Raw genomic sequence first — 27,402 nt, 5'->3', positions numbered from 1 at the left:
TTCTTCCAATGAATCTCAGTCTGGCATCTGCTTTACCGACGATCAACTTTATATGATCATTCCATTTTAAATCACTCCTAATCCGTACTCCCAGATAATTTATGGAATTAACTGCTTCCAGTTGCTGACCTGCTATTTTGTAGCTAAATGATAAGGGACCTATCTTTCTATGTATTCGCATCACATTACACTTGTCTACATTGAGATTCAATTGCCATTCCGTGCACCATGCGTCAATTCGCTGCAGATCCTCCTGCATTTCAGTACAATTTTCCATTGTTGCAACCTCTCGATACACCACAGCATCATCTGCAAAAAGCGTCAGTGAACTTCCGATGTCATCCACCAGGTCATTTATGTATATTGTGAATAGCAACGGTCCTATGACACTGCCCTGCGGCACACCTGAAATCACTCTTACTTCAGAAGACTTCTCTCCATTGAGAATGACATGCTGCGTTCTGTTATCTAGGAACTCCTCAATCCAATCACACAATTGATCTGATAGTCCGTATGCTCTTACTTTGTTCATTAAACGACTGTGGGGAACTGTGTCAAACGTCTTGCGGAAGTCAAGAAACACGGCATCTACCTGTGAACCCGTGTCTAAGGCCCTCTGAGTCTCGTGGACGAGTAGCGCGAGCTGAGTTTCACACGACCGTCTTTTTCGAAACCCATGCTGATTCCTACAGAGTAGATTTCTAGTCTCCAGAAAAGACATTATACTCGAACATAATACGTGTTCCAAAATTCTACAACTAATCGACGTTAGAGATATAGGTCTATAGTTCTGCACATCTGTTCGATGTCCCTTCTTGAAAACGGGGATGACCTGTGCCCTTTTCCAATCCTTTGGAACGCTTCGCTCTTCTAGAGACCTACGGTACACCGCTGCAAGAAGGGGGGCAAGTTCCTTCGCGTACTCTGTGTAAAATCTAACTGGTATCCCATCAGGACCAGCGGCCTTTCCTCTTTTGAGCGATTTTAATTGTTTCTCTATCCCTCTGTCGTCTACTTCGATAGCTACCATTTTGTCAACTGTGCGACAATCTAGAGAAGGAAGCACAGTGCAGTCTTCCTCTGTGAAACAGCTTTGGAAGAAGACATTTAGTATTTCGGCCTTTAGTCTGTCATCCTCTGTTTCAGTACCATTTTGGTCACAGAGTGTCTGGACATTTTGTTTTGATCCACCTACCGCTTTGACATAGGACCAAAATTTCTTAGGATTTTCTGCCAAGTCAGTACATAGAACTTTACTTTCGAATTCACTGAAAGCCTCTCGCATAGCCCTCCTTACACTACCATCTGAGCTACCGAAGCACGACTCACGCTCGGTACTCACAGCTTTACTTCTGCCAGTATCTCGTCTCCTACCTTCCAAACTTTACAGAACCTCTCCTGTGAACCTTGCAGAACTAGCACTCGTGAAAGAAAGGATATTGCGGAGACATGGCTTAGCCACAGCCTGGGGGATGTTTCCAGAATGAGATTTTCACTCTGCAGCGGAGTGTGCACTGATATGAAACTTCCTGGCAGATTAAAACTGTGTGCCCGACCAAGACTCGAACTCAGGACCTTTGCCTTTCACGGGCAAGTGCTCTACCATCTGAGCTACCGAAGCACGACTCACGCCCGGTACTCATAGCTTTACTTCTGCCAGTATCCGTCTCCTACCTTCCAAACTTTACAGAAGTTTCATATCATCGCACACTCCGCTGCAGAGTGAAAATCTCATTCTGGAAACATCCCCCAGGCTGTGGCTAAGCCATGTCTCCGCAATATCCTTTCTTTCAGGAGTGCTAGTTGTGCAAGGTTCGCAGGAGAGCTTCTGTAAAGTTTGGAAGGTAGGAGACGAGATACTGGCAGAAGTAAAGCTGTGAGTATCGGGTGTGAGTCGTGCTTTGGTAGAGCACTTGCCTGCGAAAGGCAAAGGTCCCGAGTTCGAGTCTCGGTCGGGCACACAGTTTTAATCTGCCAGGAAGTTTCATACCTTCTTTCTTCCTGCTGTTGAAGAGCAATTCGGGGATGGTGATTGCGTCTTTCAACACGATCAAACACCTGTTCATAATGCACGGCCTGTGGCAGAGTGGTTACACGACAATAACATCCCTCTAATGGATTGGCCTGCACAGAGTCCTGACCTGAATCTTATAGAACACGTTTGGGACGTTTAGGAACGCCGACTTCGTGCCAAGCCTCACCGACTGAAATTGATACCTCTCCTCAGTGCAGCACTCCATGAAGAATGTGCTGCCATTCCCCAAGAAACCTTCCAGCATCTGATTGAACACATGCCTGTGAGAGTGGAAGCTGTCATCAAGGCTAAGGGTGGGCCAACACCATATTGAATTTCAGCATTACTGCTGGAGGGTGCCACGGTCTTGTAAGTCATTTTCAGCCATGTGTTCGGATACTTTTGATCACATTGTGTATAATCCTCTTCTCCCTAGTTTGATTGAATACCTCTTGATTGATTATCCAATCAACCCATCTAATCGTCATTATTCTTCTGTAACAAATTTCGGAAATTTATATCCCCTTCTTTCTTGTGCTATATATGTTTTGTAATTTAGTTCCCCTGAGCATCACCTGACAATTTTACAAACTACAGTTGTCCAATTTTATTTTTATTGATGTTCTTCTTCAAAAGCTTATACATTATGTTGAATTGATTTTCCTCTCCTGCTTCTGACAAATTTTCAAAGTCATTGCCCAATCCCAGATGTTATTTCTTCTCCCTTATTTTTTTAAAATTTCTCTTTGGTTTTCTTACTGAATAACATGCAAAATAGACTACAACCCTATCTTGCTCCATTCTCAGCTCCTGACTCCCTTTCATGTCCTTAGTCACTTACAATTGCATTCCAGTTTTTGTAAAAATTGTGGATAATCTGATGTCAAAGCCTGTTTTAACATCTATAAATGTACATATGCATTTAGTCATTTCATTCTTATGACTTATTGAACTGAAGAGTTAGTAATATACCTGTCAGTGCCCAATTTCTTTGGTATTAGGACTGTTAGTTTCTTCTTTTAGGTCTGATCATATTTCATTTGTCTTGTGTTTCTGCATACCATTTCGAAGATATTTTTAGCATAGAATGTATTTCATATGATCAACATAGATGTTCCAGTTTAATGCAGCGTACATTTTTTATTACTTTGAGCAATATTTCAACATGACCACTAAGTGTGCTGGTATTAATACTGATGCCTATGAACTCCAAAAGACACAGTAGTTGCTCTCATTATGTCAGATGTCTGTGGAAAATTGTGGCGAATAGAAATACATCTCCCGAGAACGATCTGGGTCACTCTTTGCAGTTTAGGTGGCGCAGTGGTTAGCACACTGGACTCACATTCGGGAGGACGGCGGTTCAATCCCGTCTCCGGCAATCCTGATTTAGGTTTTCCGTGATTTCCCTAAACTGTTTCAGGCAAATGCCAGGATGGTTCCTTTGAAAGGGCACAGCCGATTTCCTTCCCAATCCTTCCCTAACCCGAGCTTGCGCTCCGTCTCTAATGACCTCGTTGTCGACGGGACGTTAAACACTAACCACCACCACCACCACTCTTTGCAGTTTGTGTCGTGAGCACTCCATGTTGAACAATTTGTATATAAGTGGACTTTTGTGTACTCGAGACTTGAGGTCTTGGACTAAATCACACCATTTTTAGCAGCACAAGGACATGTGGTTGTCATGGAATGCTATTTTTGTATGTGGTTTTAACCAAAAATACATAAAATCATTGTTGTAGAAATGTTTGAAAGCTAATAAGGGAAGTCAGTTTCTTGTTGAATCATTATATGTGCTTTCACCTTGTGAACCTCCACCATCTCGAGGGGAGAAACATCTTGGTGCCTAATCATTGGAGAGAAATGGGCCAGCAACTAAATTCACATGCAATCCCTTCCCTGTATCACTAATGCTGCCCTGAAGGTCAGCTCTGTTTCATTCAAGTTTTATGCTGTCACTGCAGATATCCATGAGATGTGCTGCCTTTTTGCATAATACAGCAAGAAGAATTACTCAGGGTAGTAAACAGGAGATTATGTTACACCACTATAATTACTTGGACACTATTTGCCAGAACTTTCGTACTGTGAGTTTTTACTCTTTGAACTTTTTTACTATTTATGAATTGACATTCTTCTTGTAGTTTACACATGACACCATCAAAGCAAGGAAACTATCTTATCATCATTGACACCTGAGGCCAGTCCTCTTTCTGATACGCCCAGAAACAAATCTGTTGGAGTTGAGGAACATAAGAGTGAGCTTGTGTGATCGAGCTCAGTCACTCTTGCTGTAATATACCCAACCTTTGCTGTTGCAGCCACATGGGACTTAGATGCAGCGTTACTATTTACAAACACTGACTTCAACTGCCTATCGTAGACAGTTGGCTCTCATGATCTTTTGCAATTAATATGAGAAGCAAATATACTTCAGTGGTGACTCACCTACAAAAATGGCAGCCATTGTGCAGATAACCAAGAATGACTGCGTAGCAATCCAAAGTGCTTACTACACCTGGTTGGATGGTGTAGAGCGAGAGCAGAGTAGTGTAAGGTCGGGGAGACCCACTGTACAGGCACTGCCACATGAGAAGCCCAAGTATTCCTCTGCAGTATTGTTCCACATTGTTCTGCCCTCCATTTCTTTATACCCCATGAACAAAATGTTACATCATATTGCTTCAACCCTTATTATAAATAAACTAGTTACAAAATCATCTTGTATGATGACTCTTTCTCTGGTACTATTGTTTATTTGCTGCCAGTCAGAGGGGAATTCTCAGTTTAGCAGTTCATTGCTTACAAAGTAAATCTATGGGAATGTGAGTATTGGCTACTTAGTCATGTTCCAAACTACACTGTGAATCAGTCTCCAAGGTTGATCAGTGTAATGTTGGCATGCCTACTCCAAAAACAACAGTGAGTCACACTCTCGTATAAAATAGCTTCATAAAGTGTTCTGCACACAGTACTTGATGGTAACAGACTTCCATAATGCTCCCTTCACCTCCTCTCCTCTCCCCTCCCCTCCAGTAAGGGCAAGGCTACAGCAGAGATGTCAGTCTCGATCCTGTTTGCCAAATGTGTAACAGTAAATATTGGCCATAAGTATGCATCAAGACTGCTTTCAATTGTTAGCAGAACCACCCGGATATCAAACCTGAGATTAGAATTTGTAGCCATAATCTTATGAACAACAGAGGAATGATTTTTTAGTCATATGCGCAGCTCTGCTGAAGTTTGACCAACCTTCAGACTGTCAGAGGCTCTACATTGAATCGCTTAACTTTTGTCTCTCTGCTGTTCTATAAATGTTAGACATTTGTTATATTTTAAAGAGAACCACAACTACTGTGGTTTCTTTATTTATCAGTCTGGGATCACAAAGTTTATTCAAATATAACTGGTTCCATATTACAAGCAACACACCTTCATATTTTTTTAAAAAAGCCGTTCTAAGCTGATTAATATAACTTAAGTCGGCTAAGTAACTAAAGTAAAACATTATACTCTTGTTACGAAGTAACTTGTCGGTGTAAGAGCTCAGCAGCCTCCATGTGTTAAAGGAACAAAGTAAAAAGTTTAAATAAGTAACTACCTTGAGCGAAAAATTCCCCATTCATTTAAAAGAGTTATTAAGTGATTTCACTGGCATTTTAAGAATGTCAGCAGCCATTTAAAAAATGGGTGGTGGAGAGAAAAGGTGTGAAAGAGACTAATCCTCTATGCTGAGTACTACTTCCTATGATTTGGGCCAAGTTATGTATAAAATAATTCCTTTTCAAATTTTATGCAGTAGTGGGTTATAAAATCACACAACTATTGTCACTACATATTCTTCCATTTCCACAACCTAAGTCATGGTTGCAGCATTATTGAATGAACTTTGAGTACAGTAGTCACTTCAAAATATTTTGGGATATTCCCTCCAAGTGGCTACATTCTCCTGATGATAAAACTATGCATGGAGAGACTTGGTAGAAGCATGGCCTGTGCCAACTGACTTAGGCATGGCAACAGGAGAGAGAATACCAATGTGATGCTTCCCCAGGCAGTTGGGCCCAGCACCAGCTGTGGTGAAAGTGCAAGAATGTGGTTTACTTTAGTTTAATTGTATTGGCTTAATACTAAGATTTTTATAGAGAATTATTTTATGCATAACATTACCCGAACATATGATTTAGTGCTCTGTCCCACCTTCTCTCTCCATTCGTTGTTTTCTTCTTCTTGTTTGTTTCCACTTTATCAAATTACAAGAAGCATAGGATTCCATGTGATACTTAGTTGGAATCCCAAGTCCCTTTCTACAAAGTTATTTGCCATGCGAATGTGTATTGCCTCCTGTATTACATAGTCCCAGAAGGGTGAAAGTCAGGCTATAATTTTTGTCTCCTCATATATTATTTGGTTTCCTGTGCACAATTTATCTGGTTGGCCCAAGCGAGTATGACAGTGATTTTCATCACTCGGATCCTAAACTGCAAGAGCTGTGGCCAAATGTAAATCATTCCACACTTATATGAAATGTTGTAATTGCCATGTTTCCTAATCCTGAAATCATCTATGAGAGGACCCAACAAATTCCTCAGTTTTGCAGGAGTATGAAGGAGACATCATATTTCATGTTTGTTGAGGACTCATCACTTCTTGTTGAAAAATTGCTATTCTTTTTCTTTTGTTTTCTTCTGCTCCATTGTTTGTTATAAGTTTTCATTTCTGGTGGATGATGTCCATGATAAAATTCTATGATGTAAAAAGTATTATAAGTGAGAGAGGTACTGATAGTACTAAAAACGTCTGAGAGTGAGTTGTAGGTCATGCCTGGAGAGAGGTCCATAAGAGAAGTGCCTAAAAAATTCAAGGTTCCATGTTTTAATTCTCATCTGACAAGCAGTTTTCATTTGTCGGAAGTTTCAAAACAGTGCACATTCTGCTTCAGAGTGAAATCTTTCATATGTATTGATTGTCATCAATATATGACTGCCTGCTAAGTGATCACATAAACAACTTTAAAATTTAAGTACACAATTGTTACCATGTGTTTTACACACACACACACTACTGATTGAAAAACTGTTTATTGGGTATAAGGAGTTGTCAGGCAAATATAATTTTAATAATGTTTATATTGTAATTAATAGCAACTATTACTAGCCTTTTTTTATTTAGTTGTGTCCATAGTAGCTGAGTCTAAAGAGCATGACTTATGATTTATGAAATATTTATTTGTGTTATACTGCTGTTACCTGTCACATTGTGTTCTTGTTCTATTATAACTGAATGCATGGGCATTTCTTCCTGTGTGTGGATGTTCAGCTCAATTATACTTATATATGTTTGAATTCATTACATGGCATACTGAATTTCTGATGTAACAGCAAAAATAATCAATTTTTGACAATATAATGTAAATGGATAGGAAGACATCTACACACCAATTGGTGACAGAGAATGCACATAAAAGAAAGTTATTCTTGTGCAAGCTTTTGGAGCCAGTGGCTAATTCTTCCAGCAGAAAGGTAGAAGGGGCAAGGAGAGGTGTGAAGGAAAAGGACTGGGGACGTTTAGGAAAGGGGGTTGGTTTCAGAAAAGTTACCCAGAACCGCAGGTCAGGGGAGACTTACCAGACGGGATGAGAAGGAAAGATTTTTCCAACTGATTGAGTCTTTCAGTTTCATCCCATCTGGTAAGTCTCCCCTGACCCACGATTGCAGGTGACTTCAGAAATCTACCCCTTCTCCTAACCCTCTCCAATCATTTTCCTTCGCCCCTTCTTTCTTCAACCCTTCTGCCGGAAGGAGGAGCCGCTGGTGAGTAGATATTTTTTGCTGTCCAGTTACACTGAATTTTTGGTGTGTACTGTTTCTTATTACCAGCTTCAAATTAGCTCACTACTTACTTAGTCACAAGTGAAGCATATAAATTCATCAAAAATTTTTCTCCATATTGTCTACACATGTTTATTGGCAATATGAATAAGAGATTACATCTTATAATGTGAAAGTAGTTAGAAATTTATGCTTGACCTATCATTTTGTCTTGTTCTCTTTGCTTGTAAACCTGATGAGAATGTTCAAAGAATAACACAATTTTATGGGAAAATGACTATGTTACAGATGTTATTAAAAGTGGCCATATAATATAAATTACTGATGCATGTGCTCAAACACAAATTGTAACCCTAGGTGAGAAACTAGAGCAATACATTGTTAAATTTCTAAATTTGAAAATTGTGTGTGTGTCATTTCTGTAATCAGCATCATTAAAGAAAAGTTTCATAAGAAACTGTAACATGGTGATAAATAAGGGTGCCCCGCAATGCCTTTGAAATCACTTGTCTGTGAAAACACTGATCCAAGACAGTCATGGTGGTATTGTTGGCTCTATGTGCCATAGCACTGTCCTGCAGAAATAACGTGTGCTGTTACTGATTTTGAAATACAGTATATACAGTGTTTACACCATCTGTATGTAGTGCTCACTGTTCACTAAGCCATTAGAGAATGTAATGAAGATTTGCCTAAGTGACATTGAATACCAAGCACCCACTTTTTGCGGGAGCAGAGGGAACTCGTGCAGCAGATGGGGGTTCCCCATAATTCAGATGCATCAGTTCTTTGGATACACATATCGATCAAGGTGGAACCTTCTGACCCAACCAATCATTAAGTTTTTCCCAATGTTGAGTTAAAGATGACATAAACTATTGAAGAAAGATACATGTTTTCCATTGTCTTTAGAAAACAACTCATGAAGAGCACAAATTCTGTAGAGATACACTTCCACAATGCTGTGTGGGCACCATAGATGGAGAGACCAGGCTGGCTAGGCATACATCTCACATTCATTGTCTTTGGCTTGCACCACTATCAACATTTTCGATATTGGCACCTTTGGCTGCAGTTTCCACATTGACTGTCTCCTGTAACTTGCCATACAGCTGATTGGTGGTGGACTTGTTTGGTAGATATTTCCCATACTTTTTTCCTTGTGAAGATGTTCTGAGTCCCGGCTTATCTAACATGTGGTAACAAATATGCTCTGCTCTAATGCATCATGTTTCTTCTTCAATTAAACAAGGAATATACATGCAATAAAAAAGAAAGATTCTTCCTTAAGGCTGCATTACTTTTTGAACACATTTCATGTTATATATAGGCCCTCTATTTCTCTGTGGATGGCATATTTCACATGTACTGTAGTATCTTAGGTCATGGAAGCTGATAGATGAGTTGAGTGATTCTTGCTTAAAAAAGTAGGAGCAGCCCAAAAAGAAAGTAAGCATGTGTCTTAGAACATTCATTCTTGTGACACTTTCCCTTTTAACTTTTCATGTATTCAGTCTTTCCTATGTGCCACTGCCAATTTCTGTTTGTGCTATTCTGGCCTACTGCATTTCAGATAAAGATTTAATTATCTTTTTTTATTTATTTTTTAGTTTACCAATTTGAAATGCTTCATTTCATTTGTTACATTAAACAAAACTTCAAAATGCCTGCAGATTTCATGTATTCAGCACATACTGTATAGCCTTCATGGCATGCTTGATATCACTGCTACTGAAACTTCAGTTACATGTGTAACCTCACTCTACTGTTTTTATCTATTTGTCCATTGTTCTCTTCAATGCAGTGGTGGTAATACTATTGTTTTTCCTTTTTTGCAGGTATACGATGACAAAGTCAACCACTATACTTTTTATTTTAGGATTTGCACTCCTCTTCCGATTAGAGAGTAAGGTAATTATCTTTATAATAATTGAAACGTGATGAAAATTACAAATAAGACTAAGGGAAATTATTTCATACAAATAGTTTAGATTTTGTGTTTGCTTATGTAATGACTTGAAACAAATTCTTCACATAGTATTTCTCTTGTGGTAAGGTTCCTACATGCAGCTTCTGATGCTGTTTAAGTTTCTGACACTGCCGATACTTTGTTTTATATCATGGAAAGCATATTCAGCTTATTGGATCTTTCGCTTTCTTATTTATCCATTTACTGAAGAATGAAGTTGGTATATCTGTGATTGTATAAGCACTTCTATAATGAAAAAGTAAGTTATGTTATCCCCAAGAGTAAACATTTTACTTTTGCTCTCAAAAAGAACTTATGGATTTTTATGCATCTTGTTCGTTACAGAATTTATCTTGTGATTTCAAAATAATATTCCTATTAAAAAGTTTTAATAATTGATAGTGTCATGTAATTTTGAAAATAATTATTCTCCTTTCATTACTGATGAGGCTATTTTCAATAGATATTTAGTCGAAACTGAAGACTAAACTGTATTAAAAAGATGGTGCACAACCTTATTATCGACTATAACAAAAGGGAAACATTTATTATTTCATTAATAGCTGCTAATTTTTTTAAGCAACTGTAGTATGCAGCATATATTTCAGAATAAAATTCAGTCAGTTGCACAGATATTTTTGTTTTGCCTTACATTTTTCAACAAATTGTCATCTTCAGAAACCTACAAAATTAGGGATATTATAAATCATTGGACTGTGGCCATACATTTATGTAAAGACTAAGAAGTGTATTACAGAAACTTACTTAGTGTTAGTTTAGCAGATGTCAGTATCTTCTTCACAGGAGCATGACAAGTCCAATGTCACCAAGTTGCTCTTTATACGTAATGAGAAACCTCCAGTTGACAAATTTCTCAAACCTGTGGTATATAAAATATAATGTAATATATGTCAAAGTCTTTATATAGGACAGCCAGGGCGGACATTTTTTTGGAGCCACTTTCATGAGCAGTTGCTCAACAAAGGTAGCGAGAATAATGTGTATTAACTTTTGCAGAACATCTCAACATCAAGAAACACACTTCCTCTTCCAACCCTGTTTAACATGGAAATTGTGCATTTAGTTGAAAAGGGCTCTAAATGAATCTTTCAAAATAATTTGAATTGTATAAACATTCCTACCTAAATTAAAAAGATTAGTTGAATGATGAGCTTGCATTGGAAAAAGGACACAATTTTGATTGTACAGCATCTCTTATAAAATGTGGAAATTACCCGTACCTTTTAGGTTGTGTATAATTTCCTTATATACCTTAAGGGCATGCATCGAGCGACCAACCGTCTAACAAATTGGATGGGCATAGGTATTTTGGCCTGCCACTGTCTGACTTTCCGTGTCTGGCTGTTGATTGGGTATGACCACCGGGCAACCGACCTCACACCTACTACTTCACATGATAAGTTGTGCCGAGTGTAGCACTTTCATGCCAGCTTTCCAGAAAAAGTTCATCTTTTGTCACAGCGCATGAGATTTAATGCTGTTCTAATATACATGACTGAGTGTGAAGTGAACAAAACTTTAATGGAAGTTTTTGGAGAAATTTAAAGACTGCAGATGTTTGTATGGCACATTGTGTGAGGGGAACAGAAGGTCAATGGACTTTTATTCATAAATTATATGACTTTTACTCTCTCTGTGTGGTGCATGAAACCATTTTTTTAAACAAATCCATTATGATTTCATATACCACATAGAGAGAGTTTCTGAAGAAGAGAAAGTTGTTAACATCGAATATAGATTTATGTATCAGGAAGTCGTTTCTGAAAGTATTTGTTTGGAGTGTAGCCATATATGGAAGTGAAACATGGACTATAACTAGTTTGGACAAGAAGAGAATAGAAGCTTTCGAAATGTGGTGCTACAGAATAATGCTGAAGATAAGGTGGATAGATCACATAACTAATGAGGAGGTATTGAATAGGATTGGGGAGAAGAGAAATTTGTGGAACTACTTGACTAGAAGAAGGGATCGGTTGGTAGGACATGTTTTGAGGCATCAAGGGATCACAAATGTAGCATTGGAGTGCAGTGTGGATGGTAAAAATCGTAGAGGGAGACCAAGAGATGAATACACTAAGCAGATTCAGAAGGATGTAGGTTGCAGTAGGTACTGGGAGATGAAGAAGCTTGCACAGGATAGAGTAGCATGGAGAGCTGCATCAAACCAGTCTCAGGACTGAAGACAACAACAACATAGAGAGAGTAAATGTTATATATTTTACTAGTGAAAGTCCATTGCGCTTCGATATTTCGATTTTTAGGTTTTATTTCCAATACTTAAGTGAAATTAAATCTAAAAGTGGAAAGTCAGATAGATTAGATTTTAGATTTCATTTCTGATGTATATCGGGAATAAAATGTGACAACCAAAATATAGACAGTCCATTTACTTTTATTCATGCAATCTATTAGCCTCATTGTCAAAAATGTTGAAGAAATCCAGCCATTATCCAAGCCTTCTACTGTGAATACCATAGTAAAGAATTAATTAATTATTTATTTTATTTATTTATTGCAGTTCTGGCAGCTGCTATACGCTTCATTTCTTTTGTATGTGTTGTTGTATTTATTATATGATGTGTGCACCACCATTTGTAGTATTTCTTCTTCTAGTTTGGCAAACTCCAGTTTTTGTTTCTGTGTAAAGCGAAGTGGCATCTCATTGAACACAACCTCATGAACTTCCTATAAACAATTTGCCACCAGTGGTAGGAACAGGACGATGATGTAATCACTGAATTCAGTCGGTCGGGACGTGTGTAGACTGCCATGAAATTGGTCACTTGATAAATTGGTGTGTGTGTGTGTGTGTGTGTGTGTGTGTGTGTGTGTGTGTGTGTGTGTGTACGCACGCCTAGGGGCCTTTAGCTATACTTTTTATATACTTTTATATATGTTCTTTGCTGCTGACACAACTGCTTGACATGTACATGGATTTATGATTTATCTATTGTAAATTACCAGTATGTCAATCTGTGTTTACAGTAATCATATAAAATATGTACAGATTAATATGCCATGGCATTCTGCTTCTGTAAAGAAGATATTGACATCTGCTAAACCAATATTAAGTAAGTTTCTGTAATACAGTTCTTATTATTAACAAAACTGTATGGCCGAAGTTTAATGATATTATAATATCCCTATTTTTGAAGGCTTCTGAAAAGACAATTTGTTGAAACCGGTACAGCTAAATAAAAATATCAGTACAAATGAATTTTATTCTGAAATAGAGAAAGATCAGATAGATGAACTGAGTTTTACAACCACTGATTTCTATTCAACTACTCAAAAGAATGAAAGATAAAGACAGACTTTAAAAAAATATTATATAGATTGTGGTGTTCAGCCCTTCAAAATTAATTGCCAAAGATGATGAGATTATACTTGAAGGTACCTACAAAAAGTGAAAATGATTGGGAAGAATGAATATTTGCAAATCAGATAGTCCAAGGGTATCTCTGAAGTGGGGAAATGAGCTACAACAAAAAGAAATGAATAATAGTTGAATGAAAAGAAATACCGTTAGTAGAACATATAAGATGAATAATCAGCAAAGCATAAGGGAATGGAGAGAGAGGGAGAGAGAGAGAGAGAGAAACAGCAACAAAAGGTATTAGTTAACAGTACTATTGTGAGAAAAGGATGTATAGAAACATTGCTTGCAGAAAGAAGGATGCAGTAATAAATACTGTTGTGTTGATTACTGTCATGTAGTTGTCAACGTTTCCACATTTCTGCTGTTAATAGTACGTTATTGTTTAAAATATAAAACAGTTTCCCATGTCTGTAATTTGATCATGTTTCTACATTGGTACACATCTATGTAACCATAGGATTATGGCCAGACAGGTATTATTCTGTGTAATTAAATCTCTTAGTTTGAACCTTATATATTGTGGTTAATTGGTGTATTCCATTAAATCTCTTAGTTTAAATCTTATTCTTTGTGGTTAATAAATGAACCTGTATGGAGAATTGTGGAGTAGGTATACATATCAAGTTAAAACGTTAGAGTGTATGTGATGTATGTTCAGATTGCTTGTACAGGTCCTTGTACAGTCTAGTGCCGTGGTATCCTGGTACTAAACAGGCAGCATTTGAGACACTGTTGTGGGACAGGGTACCTCTTTCTTTGCACTGTTGGCTCCAGTAGTCACACTAATATTTACTGCAGTTTGCACCAGGTTCATCAGTCCTGTTCAAGTGAGTGCTTCAAATTATGCTTGTCTAGTGTGCTGAATTCAGCCAAAAGCATCTTGCTTTGGGGAGATATTAAGGAATATCTGTAAGTCAGGAAAAAGGTAGTTACTGCACAAGATTTTTACTTTTAAGTGAAATGCCGAAGGAATGTATTTGCAACACATCATAAACTGAACAAGTACGCTATTGTACTTATCACAAAGTCCACAGATTGTTAAATTACAAGAGGACAGAATTAATGGCCTGTAATCACCTGTGGGAGACAAACTTCCAGTAGTCTTGATAGGCAAATTGAAAGTAGAAATAACTGGGCATTTATTGGCAGTACTGGACTTTGGCCCCTTAAAGGTAAATAGCAGCCAGCTCTTCTGTCTCCTTGTAATGTTATAGTTTTTTTAAGTGAATTTACCTTTTCATACAAAGTCAATAGATTTCCATGTCTTATGTTTCACCCACTTAGTTGTATATTTGCTCAATACACAGGTATCAGATTCTGTCTCTTCTGTGATGGAATCCCTATTTTCTATAATTGTTCACACATTGGTCATCAACACAACATTTCTTCTGCAGATATGGTAGTTCTGCAGATATGGTAATAGAAACTCCATAAACAAAGAACTTCTGCCAACGGAGATTCAAGTAGTAGTAGTAGTAGTAGTAGTAGTAGTAGTAGTAGTAGTAGTAATGAAAAGCCGTGTAGGTGATTTTCATTTAATCTCAATATGTACAGGGGTACCCTGTTTTTGCAGTGTTGGTACAGGTACTATTCACAATTGTGTAGTGAGCTGCTTACGGTGTAATAGTTATGGAGAGTAGTAGGATGACTTCAGTACCTCTTTCACCTTTCAGCTTGGCACTGTTGTAGTACTTCATTGCTTTTAAATAATAGAGATACAAATTATGTATCCTATCACTGATCCCTTCTTTTAGTCCTGTTGTACCATAATTCCCCCCTCCCCAGTTCGGTTTTGTACCACCTCATTAGTTATTTGATCTACTCTCCAGTGTTTTTGTATAACACCACATTGTAAATAGCCTTCCGCTCCCTGTACTTGATCCCTGCCACCTTCAGAATTTGAAAGAGTGTTTCCAATCAACATTGTCAAAAGCTTTCTCTAAGTCTACAAATGCTAGAAATGAAGGTTTGCCTTTCCTTAATCTATCTCGTAAGATAAGTCGTAGGGTCAGTACTGCCTCGCGTGTTCCAACATTTCTACGGAATCCAAATGGATCTTCCACGAGGTCAGCTTTACCAGTGTATCCATTCATCTGTAAAATATTCGCATTATTATTTTGCAACCGTGACTTATTAAACTGATAGTTTGTTAGTTTTCACATCTGTCAACACCTGCTTTCTTTGGGATTGGAATTATTACATTCTTCTTGAAGTCTGAGGGTATTTCATATGTCTCATACATCTTGCTCACCAGATGGTAGAGTTTTGTCATGGCTGGTTCTCCCAAGGCTATCAGCAGTTCTTATGGAATATTGTCTACTCCCGGGACCTTGTTTTGTCTTAGATCTTTCAGCACTCTGTCAAATTCCTCACGCAGTATCATATCTCCCATTTCATCTTCCTGTACATCCTCTTCTATTCCCATAATATTGCCCTCCAGTACATTGCCCTTGTATAGACCCTCTATATACTCCTTCCACCTTTCTGGTTTCTCTTCTTTGCTTAAAACTGGTTTTCCATGTCATCTCTTGATATTCATACAGATGGTTCCCTTTTCTCCAAAGATCTCTTTAATTTTCCTGTAGGAAGTATCTGTCTTGCCCCTAATGATATATGCCTCTACATCCTTACATTTGTCCTCTAACCATCCCTGCTTAGCCATTTTGCACTTTCTTTCGATCTCATTTTTGAGACGTTTGTATTTCTTATATTTTCTCCATTCATCAATTAAATTCAGTATCTCTTTTGTTACCCAAGGATTTCTACCAGCCCTCATCTTTTTATCTACTTGATCCTCTGCTGCCTTCACTATTTCATCTCTCAAAGCTACTCATTCTTCTTCTATTGTATTTCTTTCCTCCGTTCTTGTCAATTGTTCCCTAATGCTCCCTCTAAAACCCTCCACAACCTCTGGTTTTTTCAGTTTATCCAGGTGCCATCTCCTTAAATTGCCACCTTTTTGCAGTTTCTTCAGTTTTAATCTCAGTTCATAACCAATAAATTGTGGTCAGAGTCCGCTTCTGCCCCTGGAAATGCCTTGTAACTTAAAACCTGATCCCTAAATCTCTGTCTTACCATTATATAATCTATCTGAAACCTTCCAGTGTCTCCAGGCCTCTTCCACGTATACAACCTTTTTTCCTGATTCTTAAACCAAGTGTTAGCTATGATTATGCTGTGCTCTGTGCAAAATTCTGCCAGGTGGATTCCTCTTTCATTCCTTACCCCCATTCCATACTCACATACTACTTTTCCTTCTCTTCCTTCTCCTACTATCAAATCCCATGACTATTAAATTTTTGTCTCCCTTCACTATCTGAATAATTATTTTTATCGCATCGTACATATCCATAGCAGTTCATCAGGAATTCTCGGAAAGTAATACCTACAATAAGAAATCAATATTAAGTAACACTCTTGAATAAGCAAAGAACTATCAGTGGGATTAATGTGAAACTGGTATAGATTATCATCTTGCAGTACCGTTGTGCTGTAATGGTACATCACGTAAAGATACACAGTGGTGTTCGGCCATTGTGCATAATGCCTGCCCACGCCATACAGATGACATTCACAAACATTCTGTGGCATGTGACATATTACCCTCGCTCTTCACACTAACTACAGGCCAGAATCACTTGCCACAGTGAAGTGGGACTCATCAGAGAACATCACTTTGGACCACTGTTGGTGACCCCAACCAGTATGCGGCCTTTGCCAGTGAACTCTTTCTTAACTATGTCGTGGGTTAAGTGGAATGCATTCAACAGGCTTCTGAGAGTACAAACCAGCCTGATTTAATTGCTGTGTAATGCTTCTGGTAAAGACAAGTGCACTGGTAGCAGTTGTGTGGTCTGCAGTGATCTGCCTAGGAGTGAGATGTGTGTTCCTTAAAGTATCGATCTTCTTGCTGTGTGGTGGTCATCTGTGACCACTAGCATGCTTTCACATAGCATTTCATTTTCTGCAACCTTTTTTAATCATGAGATGATGCTTTTGGACGAACCCATTACTGTAGCTACAGTAGGGACACTTTGACTGGCTTCAAGCCCTCCAACTGTTTGTCCACAATCGTAAACACTCAAATTATGTATTACAGCCATGTTGCCGTACCACACAGGAAGTCACACTAATCACTTCCATAACAACCTTCATAAAACACTGTACTGCATGAATTGTTGAACGCTTATAGAGCATTTATGCACAGGCTTCTCTGCAGGTAACACTTGCTGCCCTTTACATTTCCTTTCAACACTGGTAAGTTGTTCTGTAGCAATTGTTGAGCAGTGTGTTTTGATCCTGATTTGCATGTTGCTTCATACATAAAATTAAAGCCTTTTCTTATCAGACATAGATTGCTGCCATCCTACTAATGGATATATTCTGAAACAAAAAACTAAATCGAACAAGAAGATATGGAAAAATAGATTACTACTTGCCATAAATATAACCTGCAAAGTTGCAGATAGGCACAGTTGAGACACTTGCACATAAGCTTCTGGCCTCAGCCTCTATCTGAGAAAGAGAAACACACACCATTCATTCACACAAGCAAGCACACCATACGCACATGACTGCCAATTCCAGCAAGTAGGCCAGAATGTAACTGTTACATGGGATGCAGCCAGCAGTCTGGAGATGGCATGGAAGGAGAAGGGAAAGGGGAAGGGATAGGGATAGCAATGTACGTATGGGGGAAGAGATGAGTGCCATCAGGCAGAATGTGCAGCACCTAGAATGTCAAGAGATGCAGTGTCAGGAGATTGTGGGGCAGGGAGGTGAGGAAAATTTGATGGAAAAGGAGAGGAGTGGGGAAAGATGGGTAGGTGCATTAGCAGAGAGTGGTAAGCAAAGAGGGTGGGAGACAAGACTGAGGAGGATGTGATAGGACAGAGGGTATGGAAACTGTAAGGTGGAGGGTGTGGGGGCAGTATGTTACTATAGGTTGAGGCTGGAATAATTACTGGAGTGGAGAATATGTTGTCAGGATATTTCCCATATGTGCAGTTCAGAAAAGTTGATGGTGGAGAAAGGATCCAGATGGCTCAGATAGTGAAGTGGCCATTGACATCAAGCATGTTATATTTAGCTGCATGTTGTGCCACATGGTACTCTAATCTTCTCGTGACCACAGTTTGGTGGTGACCATTCATCCTGATGGACAGCTAGTTGGTAGTCATACTAATATAAAAACCTCTGCAGTGATTGCAGCAGAGCTGGTAAATGACGTGGCTGCTTCCACAGGTGGCCTGGCCCTTGATGAGACAGGATAAACCTGTGACAGTACTGGAGTAGAAAGTGCTAGGTGGGTGTATTGACCAAGACTTGTACCTCAGTCTTTGACAGGAATGGTATCCTTATGGCAAGGGGTTGGGATTAAGTGTGGCAGAGGGATGGACTAGGATGTTGTGGAAGTTGGGTGAGTGGGAAAGATCTCACGTAGGTTGCCCCTCATTGCAGGGCGTGATGATAGGTAATCAAAGTCCTAGCGAAGGATGTGGTTCAGTTGTTCCAGTCTGAGGTGGTAATGGGTGATGAAGAGGGCACTCCTTTGTGGCTAGTTCTAGGGGATGGTGGGAGGATTGAGGTTATGAGGGGAAATGGCACGGGATATATGTCCGGGAGATAGTGACTGTCTGTGAAGGCTTTGTTGAGACCTTCAGCATACTGAGCAAAAGAGTTCTTGTCAGGTGCCATCCCTGGGTGGCCAGGCTGTATGAGAGGGATTTTTGGTGTGAAAGGGATGACAGCTGTCGAAATGCTGATACTGTTGGTGGTTGATGGTTTAATGTGGACAGAGGTGCAGATGGAAACATCAGAGTGCCCGTGGCTGTGCAGCAGATTTATTAGTATATCTTCCTATCAAAGGAGAAGTAGTTATGGGTTAGGATAAAGGTAGTAAGGTCTATGAGGAATGCGATAGTGGGAGCCTGAAGGACATTGGGAAGGGTAGTGTTCAGCAGCAATAAGACCTTGGGCATGAGAGGTGTTGGTGTATAGGAAGGTGGCATCAACAGTACTGAGTGGTATCCGGGAGGTAAAGTGGTGGGAATGGTGGAGAGTCAGTGAAGGAAATGGTTGGGAACTTTGAGGTGGGAAGGTAGATTATGAGCAATTGGTTGGAGGTGTTGGTCAATGAGGGCGAAAATTCTTTCAATGGGGGCACAATAAGCAGCTTCAATGGGGCATCCAGGATTGATGGGTGTGGCACCATCCTTTGTCAGCCTGCTAATAAGCCGTGTGAGGAGACATTCCTTGCCTCCCAAACTCCCAGCCTAGTTCAGGTTCATTGATGATACCTTCAAGATGTGGACTCAAGGGTAACCCACCTTATCTTCATTCCTTCAGAAACAGAACATCTTCTCCCCATCTGCTTCACGTGGTCCTCCTCAACCCAATGTGCTACCTTTCTGGATGTTGACCTCTTCCACTTTGATTTCACCATCTGCATCTCTGTCCACATTAAACCCATCTACCACCAATAGTGCATACATTTTGTTACCTGTAATGACAAGAACTCCTTTGTCCAGCAAGCTGAGGGCATCACCAAGGCCTTCACAGGCAGGCGCTATCCTCCAGAACTAGGCTGCAAACACATCTCCATTGCCATTTCTGCTGACAACCCCATCTCACCAACCCCAAGAACCAGCCATCGCCCAAAATCACACTGGACTGGAGCAACTGAACCACATCCTTCACCAGGGCTTTGATTACCTATCGTCATGTCCTGAAATGAGGGACATCTTACCCAAGATCCTCCGCACTCTTCTTAAAGTGGTTTTTGGTCACCCAACCAACCTCCACAACGTCCTAGTCCATCCCTATGCCATTTCCAACCCTAACCCCTTGCCACAAGCATCATAAACCTGTCGAAGGCCCAGATGCAAGACCTGCATAATCTACACACCCAGCACTTTCCACCCCAGTCCTGTCACAGGTTTATCTTACCCCATCAGGGATGAAAGCAGCTATGTCATTTAACAACTCTGCTCCAATCATTGTACTGCTTTTCATATTGGTATGATTACCAACCAGGGTGAATGGCCACCGCCAAACTGTGGCAAGATCAAAGTAAACTACCATGTGCCACAACATGCAGCTAAACATAACATGCTTGATGTCAATGGCTGCTTCACTACCCGAGCCATCTGGATCCTCCCCCCCACCATCAACTTTTTTAAACTGTGCAGATGGGAGTCATCCTTACAACACACTGTCTCCTCCTATAATTATCCCAGCCTCAATCTACACTAACATGCTTTCCCCACACCCTCCACAGAACAGTTTCCATTCCATGTGTCCTATCACCAACTCCCCAGTCTTGTTTACCACTCCCTTTGGTTGCCACCCTCTGCCAACACACCCACACATCTTTCTCTGTTCCTCTCTTGTTTCACTCAATTTTCCCAGATCCCTACCCCACAATCTCATGATGCATATGATGGCATTCTAGTTGCTGCACACTACCTCAGACAGCAATTCCATCCCACATGGTAGTTGCAGTCTGGTCCAAGCTGCCAGAATTGGTGGTCATGTGTGTGTCAAGTGTGCTTGCTTGTGTGAATGTACATTGTGTATTTCTCTTTTTCTCGTGAAGGCTTATGTGTAAGTTTCTTATAATTGTGTCTGTCTGCAACTTAGCATGTTACCTTTGTGGTAAGTAGCAATCTATCTTTTCCTACATTGTCAATATTCCTACATGGAGTTACTTCTTTCTTTGGTAAATAGAGGAGATAACAGAGCAACAATTTCCCAAAGCCGGAGAATAATTATTTATTTTTGATTGCATCTGGCAGCTGATCATTTATGTGATTCTCACTTCATCCTCTTATAACTGTTTTTGCTCTGCCTGTGCCTTAGTTCAGAGCTGCATACATACAGTTTAGAATGATTTTATTATGCGTTGATGAATTCAGTATTTTTGAAAGTCTTTTATCGTACCACTTACGATCCTTTTGTGAAATAATCTCTGTTTTCATATTTACTTTGATCATAAACTTTTATAAATAACCTACTGACATTATGCCAATAATCTGCTGGGAAAATGTTGACATTTGGTATCCTGCTCACAAAATGCCCCTGATAATGCATTGATTTAAGTCTTGGCAGTAATCACATATTATCTTAAAAATTTTTATTCCTTAATAAATGATACTGTATGTACATTTTCCTTCTTGGATGCATGTCTGCAAATGAACTTCTTAACAGTTGTTATATTTCTTAGTTGTTTCGGTGCATTTTTAATTTTATGCCAGTCCACGAGACATAAAGCAGTGAATGGTTCAAAGTGGCAGCTTTTATTTTGTTGGTTGCTATATAAAACCAACTTTTGATGGTTCCAGTTTGACCATAAGAGTGAAATTAAACTCTTTTTATGTTAGCTATAGTAGCTTTTATTGGTCACTGAGACGGTGAATCCACATTTTGCATCACAGCTTCATTTTCAGGACTTCAGGTGGCCATTGAAAACCAACATGTCTGCTGCATAAGTAACATAAGGAAGCCCAGGTTGGAATATCAACAACACACACACACACACACACACACACACACACACACACACACAAGCAAGCAAGCATGCTTCAAGCACATTCCATTCTGAGCTGCTGGAGCTGGAGTTGTGAGCTTGAGGTGTATAGTGTGTCAGTAAACTGAAGAGTGAGCGAGTGAGTCCCCACTCTGCCTACCCCTCTACGTCAGAAGGTGCTTCTACAGGCTGTTTCACAACGTGGTACTGGTCCTGCCTTGGCGCATGCTTTAAATCTGTGGCGATGCCATGTACACATACGTCCCAGCAGCGTTTATTTCAGATAAATGCGTTAAGGCCATAAGAAATACAATAGAGTGGTAGCTTCTTCGGAAACACAACATTATAGAGTAAATAATATTAACATAGGAACAGAAGTCATGATTCTGCTACAAACGTAGAACCGAAAACCTGTTCATGTAAATGTATGTTCCTCTACTGCTGTTTGTAAAATGAACCCCATATATTGCAATCAACATATAGAATTTAAGGTTTGTTCTTGCTTTTCATTTCTAATAAAAGGTAGGAGTTTTCTTTGAAGGGCTATGTTGCAACAGAACAATTCTTGTAACACGAAGAGTTTTTAAAAAGGTAACAAGAAATTAATAATTTCTCTTGCTGTATTAGTCCAGTTTGCACTACTTTGTTTGTCACTCTCTTCATAAATATGTCTGAAAAGTATCTGTACAATGTTAAGCATATTGAGTATTTAGTCTATTGTCAGCTGTTAAAATTGTTACATGTGTTTTGGTAATATAAGTGATTATTTGTTTTGTATAGAGATTAGAGAATATGTATTAAATTTTCTTATAAGAACAGAATAAAATGCATCAAATTCTTAGAAACATTAAACATTGCTTGTGGTGAGTCTGCTATGACTAAAACAACAGGTTACAAGTGGTGGAAACATTTCAAAGCAGACCTTAAAGGACAGTGGCTTTACAAACATAGATGAGATTAAAAATGCTTCCTTAAGATAGCATTAAACTATCCCAGAGAAACAGTTCCATAAGTGTTTCGTGAATTGGAAAAACACTGCCATAAATGTGTAGTCTGTAATGGGGAATGTTTTGAATAGTAAACAAGATAGAGATTTAGTGATAGAATATATTCAAATGCTACTGTCCCATAAGCATATTCTATTAGCAAAAAGTTAATTAATTTTTGCAAGAAGTTCTTAAATTATTGCTGTTTTTGTACATTTAGTGATAAAGATATTTATTGCTTTAGACCATATTTGACTGCATTTATCTTCGAAAATTGTTTATCACTTTTACTACCATGAAGTACATTCCTACCAAGAGAAAATTTGTAGTGTATGGACAAAGGTTTGAAAGCATACATATCACATTTTTTAAGAAATGATTCATGGTCATGGTTTGAAAGCATACAATAGGTATTTTTTAAAGAAATTATTCATTGCCTGTTTACATACATCATATTGTAGAGGTCACTGTCATTATCGTCAACATTGTCACCATCTAAATTAATAACTAGGTCGTCTAGTAGGCCTATGTCTTCAGTAACCCCATCCGTATCCCAGTACTTTCTTTCAAGTTTCTCTATGTAGTGGCAGTGTGCACTCCAATCATCTTGACTTATAGCTTCAAAACCTGTAACAATTGGGACTTGTGTTTCTATATGCATTTTTTCGGTTACTGTAAAATTTAGTTTGCAATCAGAAACGAAAACTCAGAAAATTGCTACATACCTTCTTTCACCAACTGCAATAACTTTGTCATACAAATATCTTCGAGAATATTTCTTCCTCTGATGAAATATTTGAGTTTTTCTCATGCCAATTCAATTGGATTTAAGCCACAGTTACATAGTGGAAGCTACAGCACCATGTGTCCACGAGCTTCAGGTATTTTATTAGTTTCAAATACTTTGTCTTCCAGCTTATGTTGTTTCAGTAAATCAAATAATTTGGTTTTCTCACTGACAAATCAGCTTCCACCTCACTTTTTAATAACCAATCAATCATTTTCCTTTTATTTGAGAACCTAGTTGCCACTTTGTTATGCTTGTTCTTGTGATGTCAAGCGTTGTCCATAACAGTAACACAGTCAGGTGGCTGATGCGGAATTAGTCAATACTGAATTTGAAAATTTTTGGTAGTTTATTTGCCCATGGTAGACCCTTGTTGCATATCCCGCTTTATAAATTAACAGTGCGTTGGATAAAAGCCCATCTGTCGATCCAGTATTGACCACAATAATCCTATTGCTTCTGCTAACAGTGTCCATAAAGCCGTCAACGTCAGGACCGTGCTAACCTTTGTTATAAGTAATGTTGTTGTCCACCTAAGTTTCGTTGATATAAAAGAAATTTCTGCCGCACCCCCTTAATTTTCTCACTTGGATCAGCACTTACATCGCCAGTCAATTATATCCTTTCTCTCTACCGGAATCTTTTGTTTACTTACAGATTTTTTCCAGCTAAATTCCATTTCAAGCAGTGTCTTGTGTAAAACATCCTTCTGCTGAAAAAAAAGATTTTTTGTTTTATGGCAGTAAGTAATTTTCATAATGTTGGCACTTTTTTTTGATTTATGTAATAGTCCTCCATCAGTTGTCGAATGACCAATTTTGTGAAACTGTCTATAAAGATGGGTTTTGTCCCAAAATTATTAGTTTTCCTTTGTGGCGATTTCAGTAAACCATGTGGTTTATTTTCGTGTTCCTTTCTTATGCTTCGTATAGTGGTGAGGCTGATATTTGCATAAATTGCAGCCCTTTAATTGGGACAGGTAATATTAGTCAACAATTCTTTTTGTGTCACATCTTTAACACAATGCTGTAATAACATTGGAGGTGATGGAATGCTCGTTACTCCACAAACAGCTCCTCTTCTTCGTACTCTGCACATTTTGTTGCAAAGCAGGACGATTATCCATAGCTTCTGGATATCGAAATATATCAGTATGTACACAAAGTTAACTGACTGATGCTGGCAAATAAGATCCCACTAACAGAATCGACGCATATCACTGCATGCTGATCTACACCGGAAAACAGGTAATGGGCAACTGATTGTGTGTGCCCCTGTAGGCCAGTGACAGGGTTTTTCCAGGAAAGGCCACTTTCCCCACCAAAAGCACTGCTTGCTCTTGAGTTGACAGACACACTATATTTGCTTGGGTGAATGAATTTGTGTGTGTGTGTGTGTGTGTGTGTGTGTGTGTGTGTGTGTGTGTCATCTCATTGCAATGTCATTTACAAGCAAGGGGTTACATTCATGCATTTTCATCATGTTGACATTACAATGAAGGCCCCTCGGAAGTCAATTGCAGCCCTGAAGATAGAGTTGTGTTTTGATATCTACATTGGCTAAAATGATCCATTTTAATGACAGTATACAGATGTTATGAGTAATTTTCCAGTAAAGAAACCATAATTAAAAATCTGGCTGTGATTATCTGAATTTTGATACTTCTTCATTACTGCGTATCAGAATTTTTTAGTTTATTTTTTTTATTTTTCCTAAATGATGAGGCTTTTTATTGTTACTGGCAAGAAAAAGGAACGGAAAAAAGTATATTCACCATAAAATGATGACTCTTAAGAATGCCTGTGTGCTTCTCACTCCTCTAATGCAAACATTGTTCTTTATGTTTCAGTCTTGGTCTTTGGTTGCAATAGTTTTGATGATATCAAGTGGTTTATTTCTTTTTACATATAAAGCCACTCAGTTCAGCTTGGAAGGTTTCATGATCACTTTGCTTGCTTCATTCATGAGGTTCGTAAAAAACAGATTTTTCTATCATATAAATGATTCTTACAGTAGCTTTGGATGCATTTTTGCAACAGTCTTGGTGCTATTCTTTTGTCACCTGTTTAAAAAAAATATCCATAGAAAATGGTAATTGAAATTAATTTCAGCTGGAGACCCTGCTCTCAACATAAATATAACAGTTTGTCGGTAATATTTTCGTAAAACAAATAGCACATCAGTGATTGTATAAAAAAAATTCACTTGAGAAAAACAAAATTATGAGACATAGTTGATGGCCATTACTTCAGGAGGCAAAAATTTTAGCACTACCAGTAATGTAAGAAAAGATAGATTGCTACTTACAGTAAAGATAACATGGTAAGTTTCAGACAGGCACAATTAAAAGACACTTACACATAAACTTTCAGGCAAAGCCTTCTTCAGAAAAAGAGAAATACACACCATTCATTCACACAAGCAAGCACACCTCACACTCACATGACCACCAACTCCGGCACCATAGTCTAGAATGCCATGTGTGTGTTTCCCTTTTTCTGATGAAAGCTGTTTCCGAAAGCTTGCGTGGAAGTGTCTTTTAATAGTGCCTGTTTACAACATAGGATGTTATCTTTACCGTAAGTAGTAATATATCTTTTCCTACAATGTTGATATTCCTACCTGGAATAATACCAGTATAAACATATAAAAATAAAAGGAACTATTCTAACTTTTGTTCCTGTTAGTTTCTTCCTCAGGGGGAAAGCAGGATGTGTTGGCTAAGGCGAAAGAGGAGGAGCAGGCCACTCAGACAACAAGTGCGTCCTTCTCATCCTGTGGCCTGAGTAACATCCTCTTAAGTAATAAAATTTTCAGTCTGCAGTGGAGGGTGCGCTGAAATGAAACTTTCTGGCAGGTTAAAACTGTGTGCCAGACCGAGACTCTAACTGGGGACCTCTGCCTTTCTGGGGCAAAAGCTCTACCATGTGAGCTACCCAAGCACGACTCACACCCTGCCCTCACAGCTTTACTTCCACCATTACCTCGTCTCCTACCTTCCAAACTACACAGAGGCTCTCCTGTGATGCTGTAGAACATTCTCTCTCTCTCTCTCTCTCTCTCTCTCTCTCTCTCTCTCTCTCTCTCAGCTATGAAAGCTACTAAAGTTTTCAGTAGGACTAAAAATTTCGCCTCTTGGAGGTACATATTGGCCAAAAATTCAGTCTCATAATTTTATAGCACATTATTAATATCAAATATGGCCACAAAAGAGTTTATAGCAGGTATTTGAGATAATCCATGAAGTTCAAGATAAGCATAAAATTTACCACTTTCAACTTTGGAGGAAGATTTATCCAAGTTACCATGTGTGCAAGTACCATTGACATGCTCCCCGAATTTGATGCAAATTTGATGAGATTCTAAAATGATTTTAATTGTTCTCATTTCTTTGTAGAAACAGTGATTGTAGATCTCCTTTTCATTCTATTATACTGTGCCCCCCTGCACCTGAATTGTAGATGAGATAGCTCTCCCACTTAATTCCTAAATGGCCGCAGTTCCTCCAAACCTTTTCTCTCTTTTGCTAGACAACAGGACATGTGGCTTTGGATGGTTGTGTTTGTGTTGTCTTCTGTTGTTGTCTGTATCTATTACTGTCTGGTAAGTGGAAGTTCTTTAATTTTTATGTGATTGTAATTTCAATTTGGAGATCCTTTTCTTTACTAATACTTATCAATTTCTACTACTACTACTACTACTACTACTACTACTACTACTACAGTTGTTGTTATTATTATTGCAAGTACCTATCAATTGCATTTTTGCACCATTACGGCAGTTTTTATGTTGATTTTGAACTGAGAAAGGTGGCGTAGTGGTTAGCACAGAATGGAGCTAATTCCTCACGCAGTCATCTCGATTTACATTTTTCATGACTTTCCA

At 38.7% G+C, this 27,402-nt stretch overlaps 1 protein-coding gene across 3 annotated transcripts in view; it reads left to right on the top strand.

Annotated features, from left to right (window-relative positions):
- LOC126365924 (solute carrier family 35 member C2) overlaps positions 1–27,402 on the top strand; it is a 128,798-nt gene that overhangs the window by 75,425 nt on the left and 25,971 nt on the right. For all 3 annotated transcript variants that reach the window (XM_050008675.1, XM_050008677.1, XM_050008676.1), the window contains 2 exons: positions 9,687–9,759; positions 25,367–25,485. In XM_050008675.1, the coding sequence (XP_049864632.1) occupies positions 9,687–9,759; positions 25,367–25,485 (192 nt within the window). The remainder of the gene's footprint in view (positions 1–9,686; positions 9,760–25,366; positions 25,486–27,402) is intronic.

This window comes from Schistocerca gregaria, chromosome 4, assembly GCF_023897955.1.
Source record: "Schistocerca gregaria isolate iqSchGreg1 chromosome 4, iqSchGreg1.2, whole genome shotgun sequence".
NCBI lineage: Eukaryota > Metazoa > Arthropoda > Insecta > Orthoptera > Acrididae > Schistocerca > Schistocerca gregaria.
This window is presented reverse-complemented; position numbering and strand designations above follow the sequence as displayed.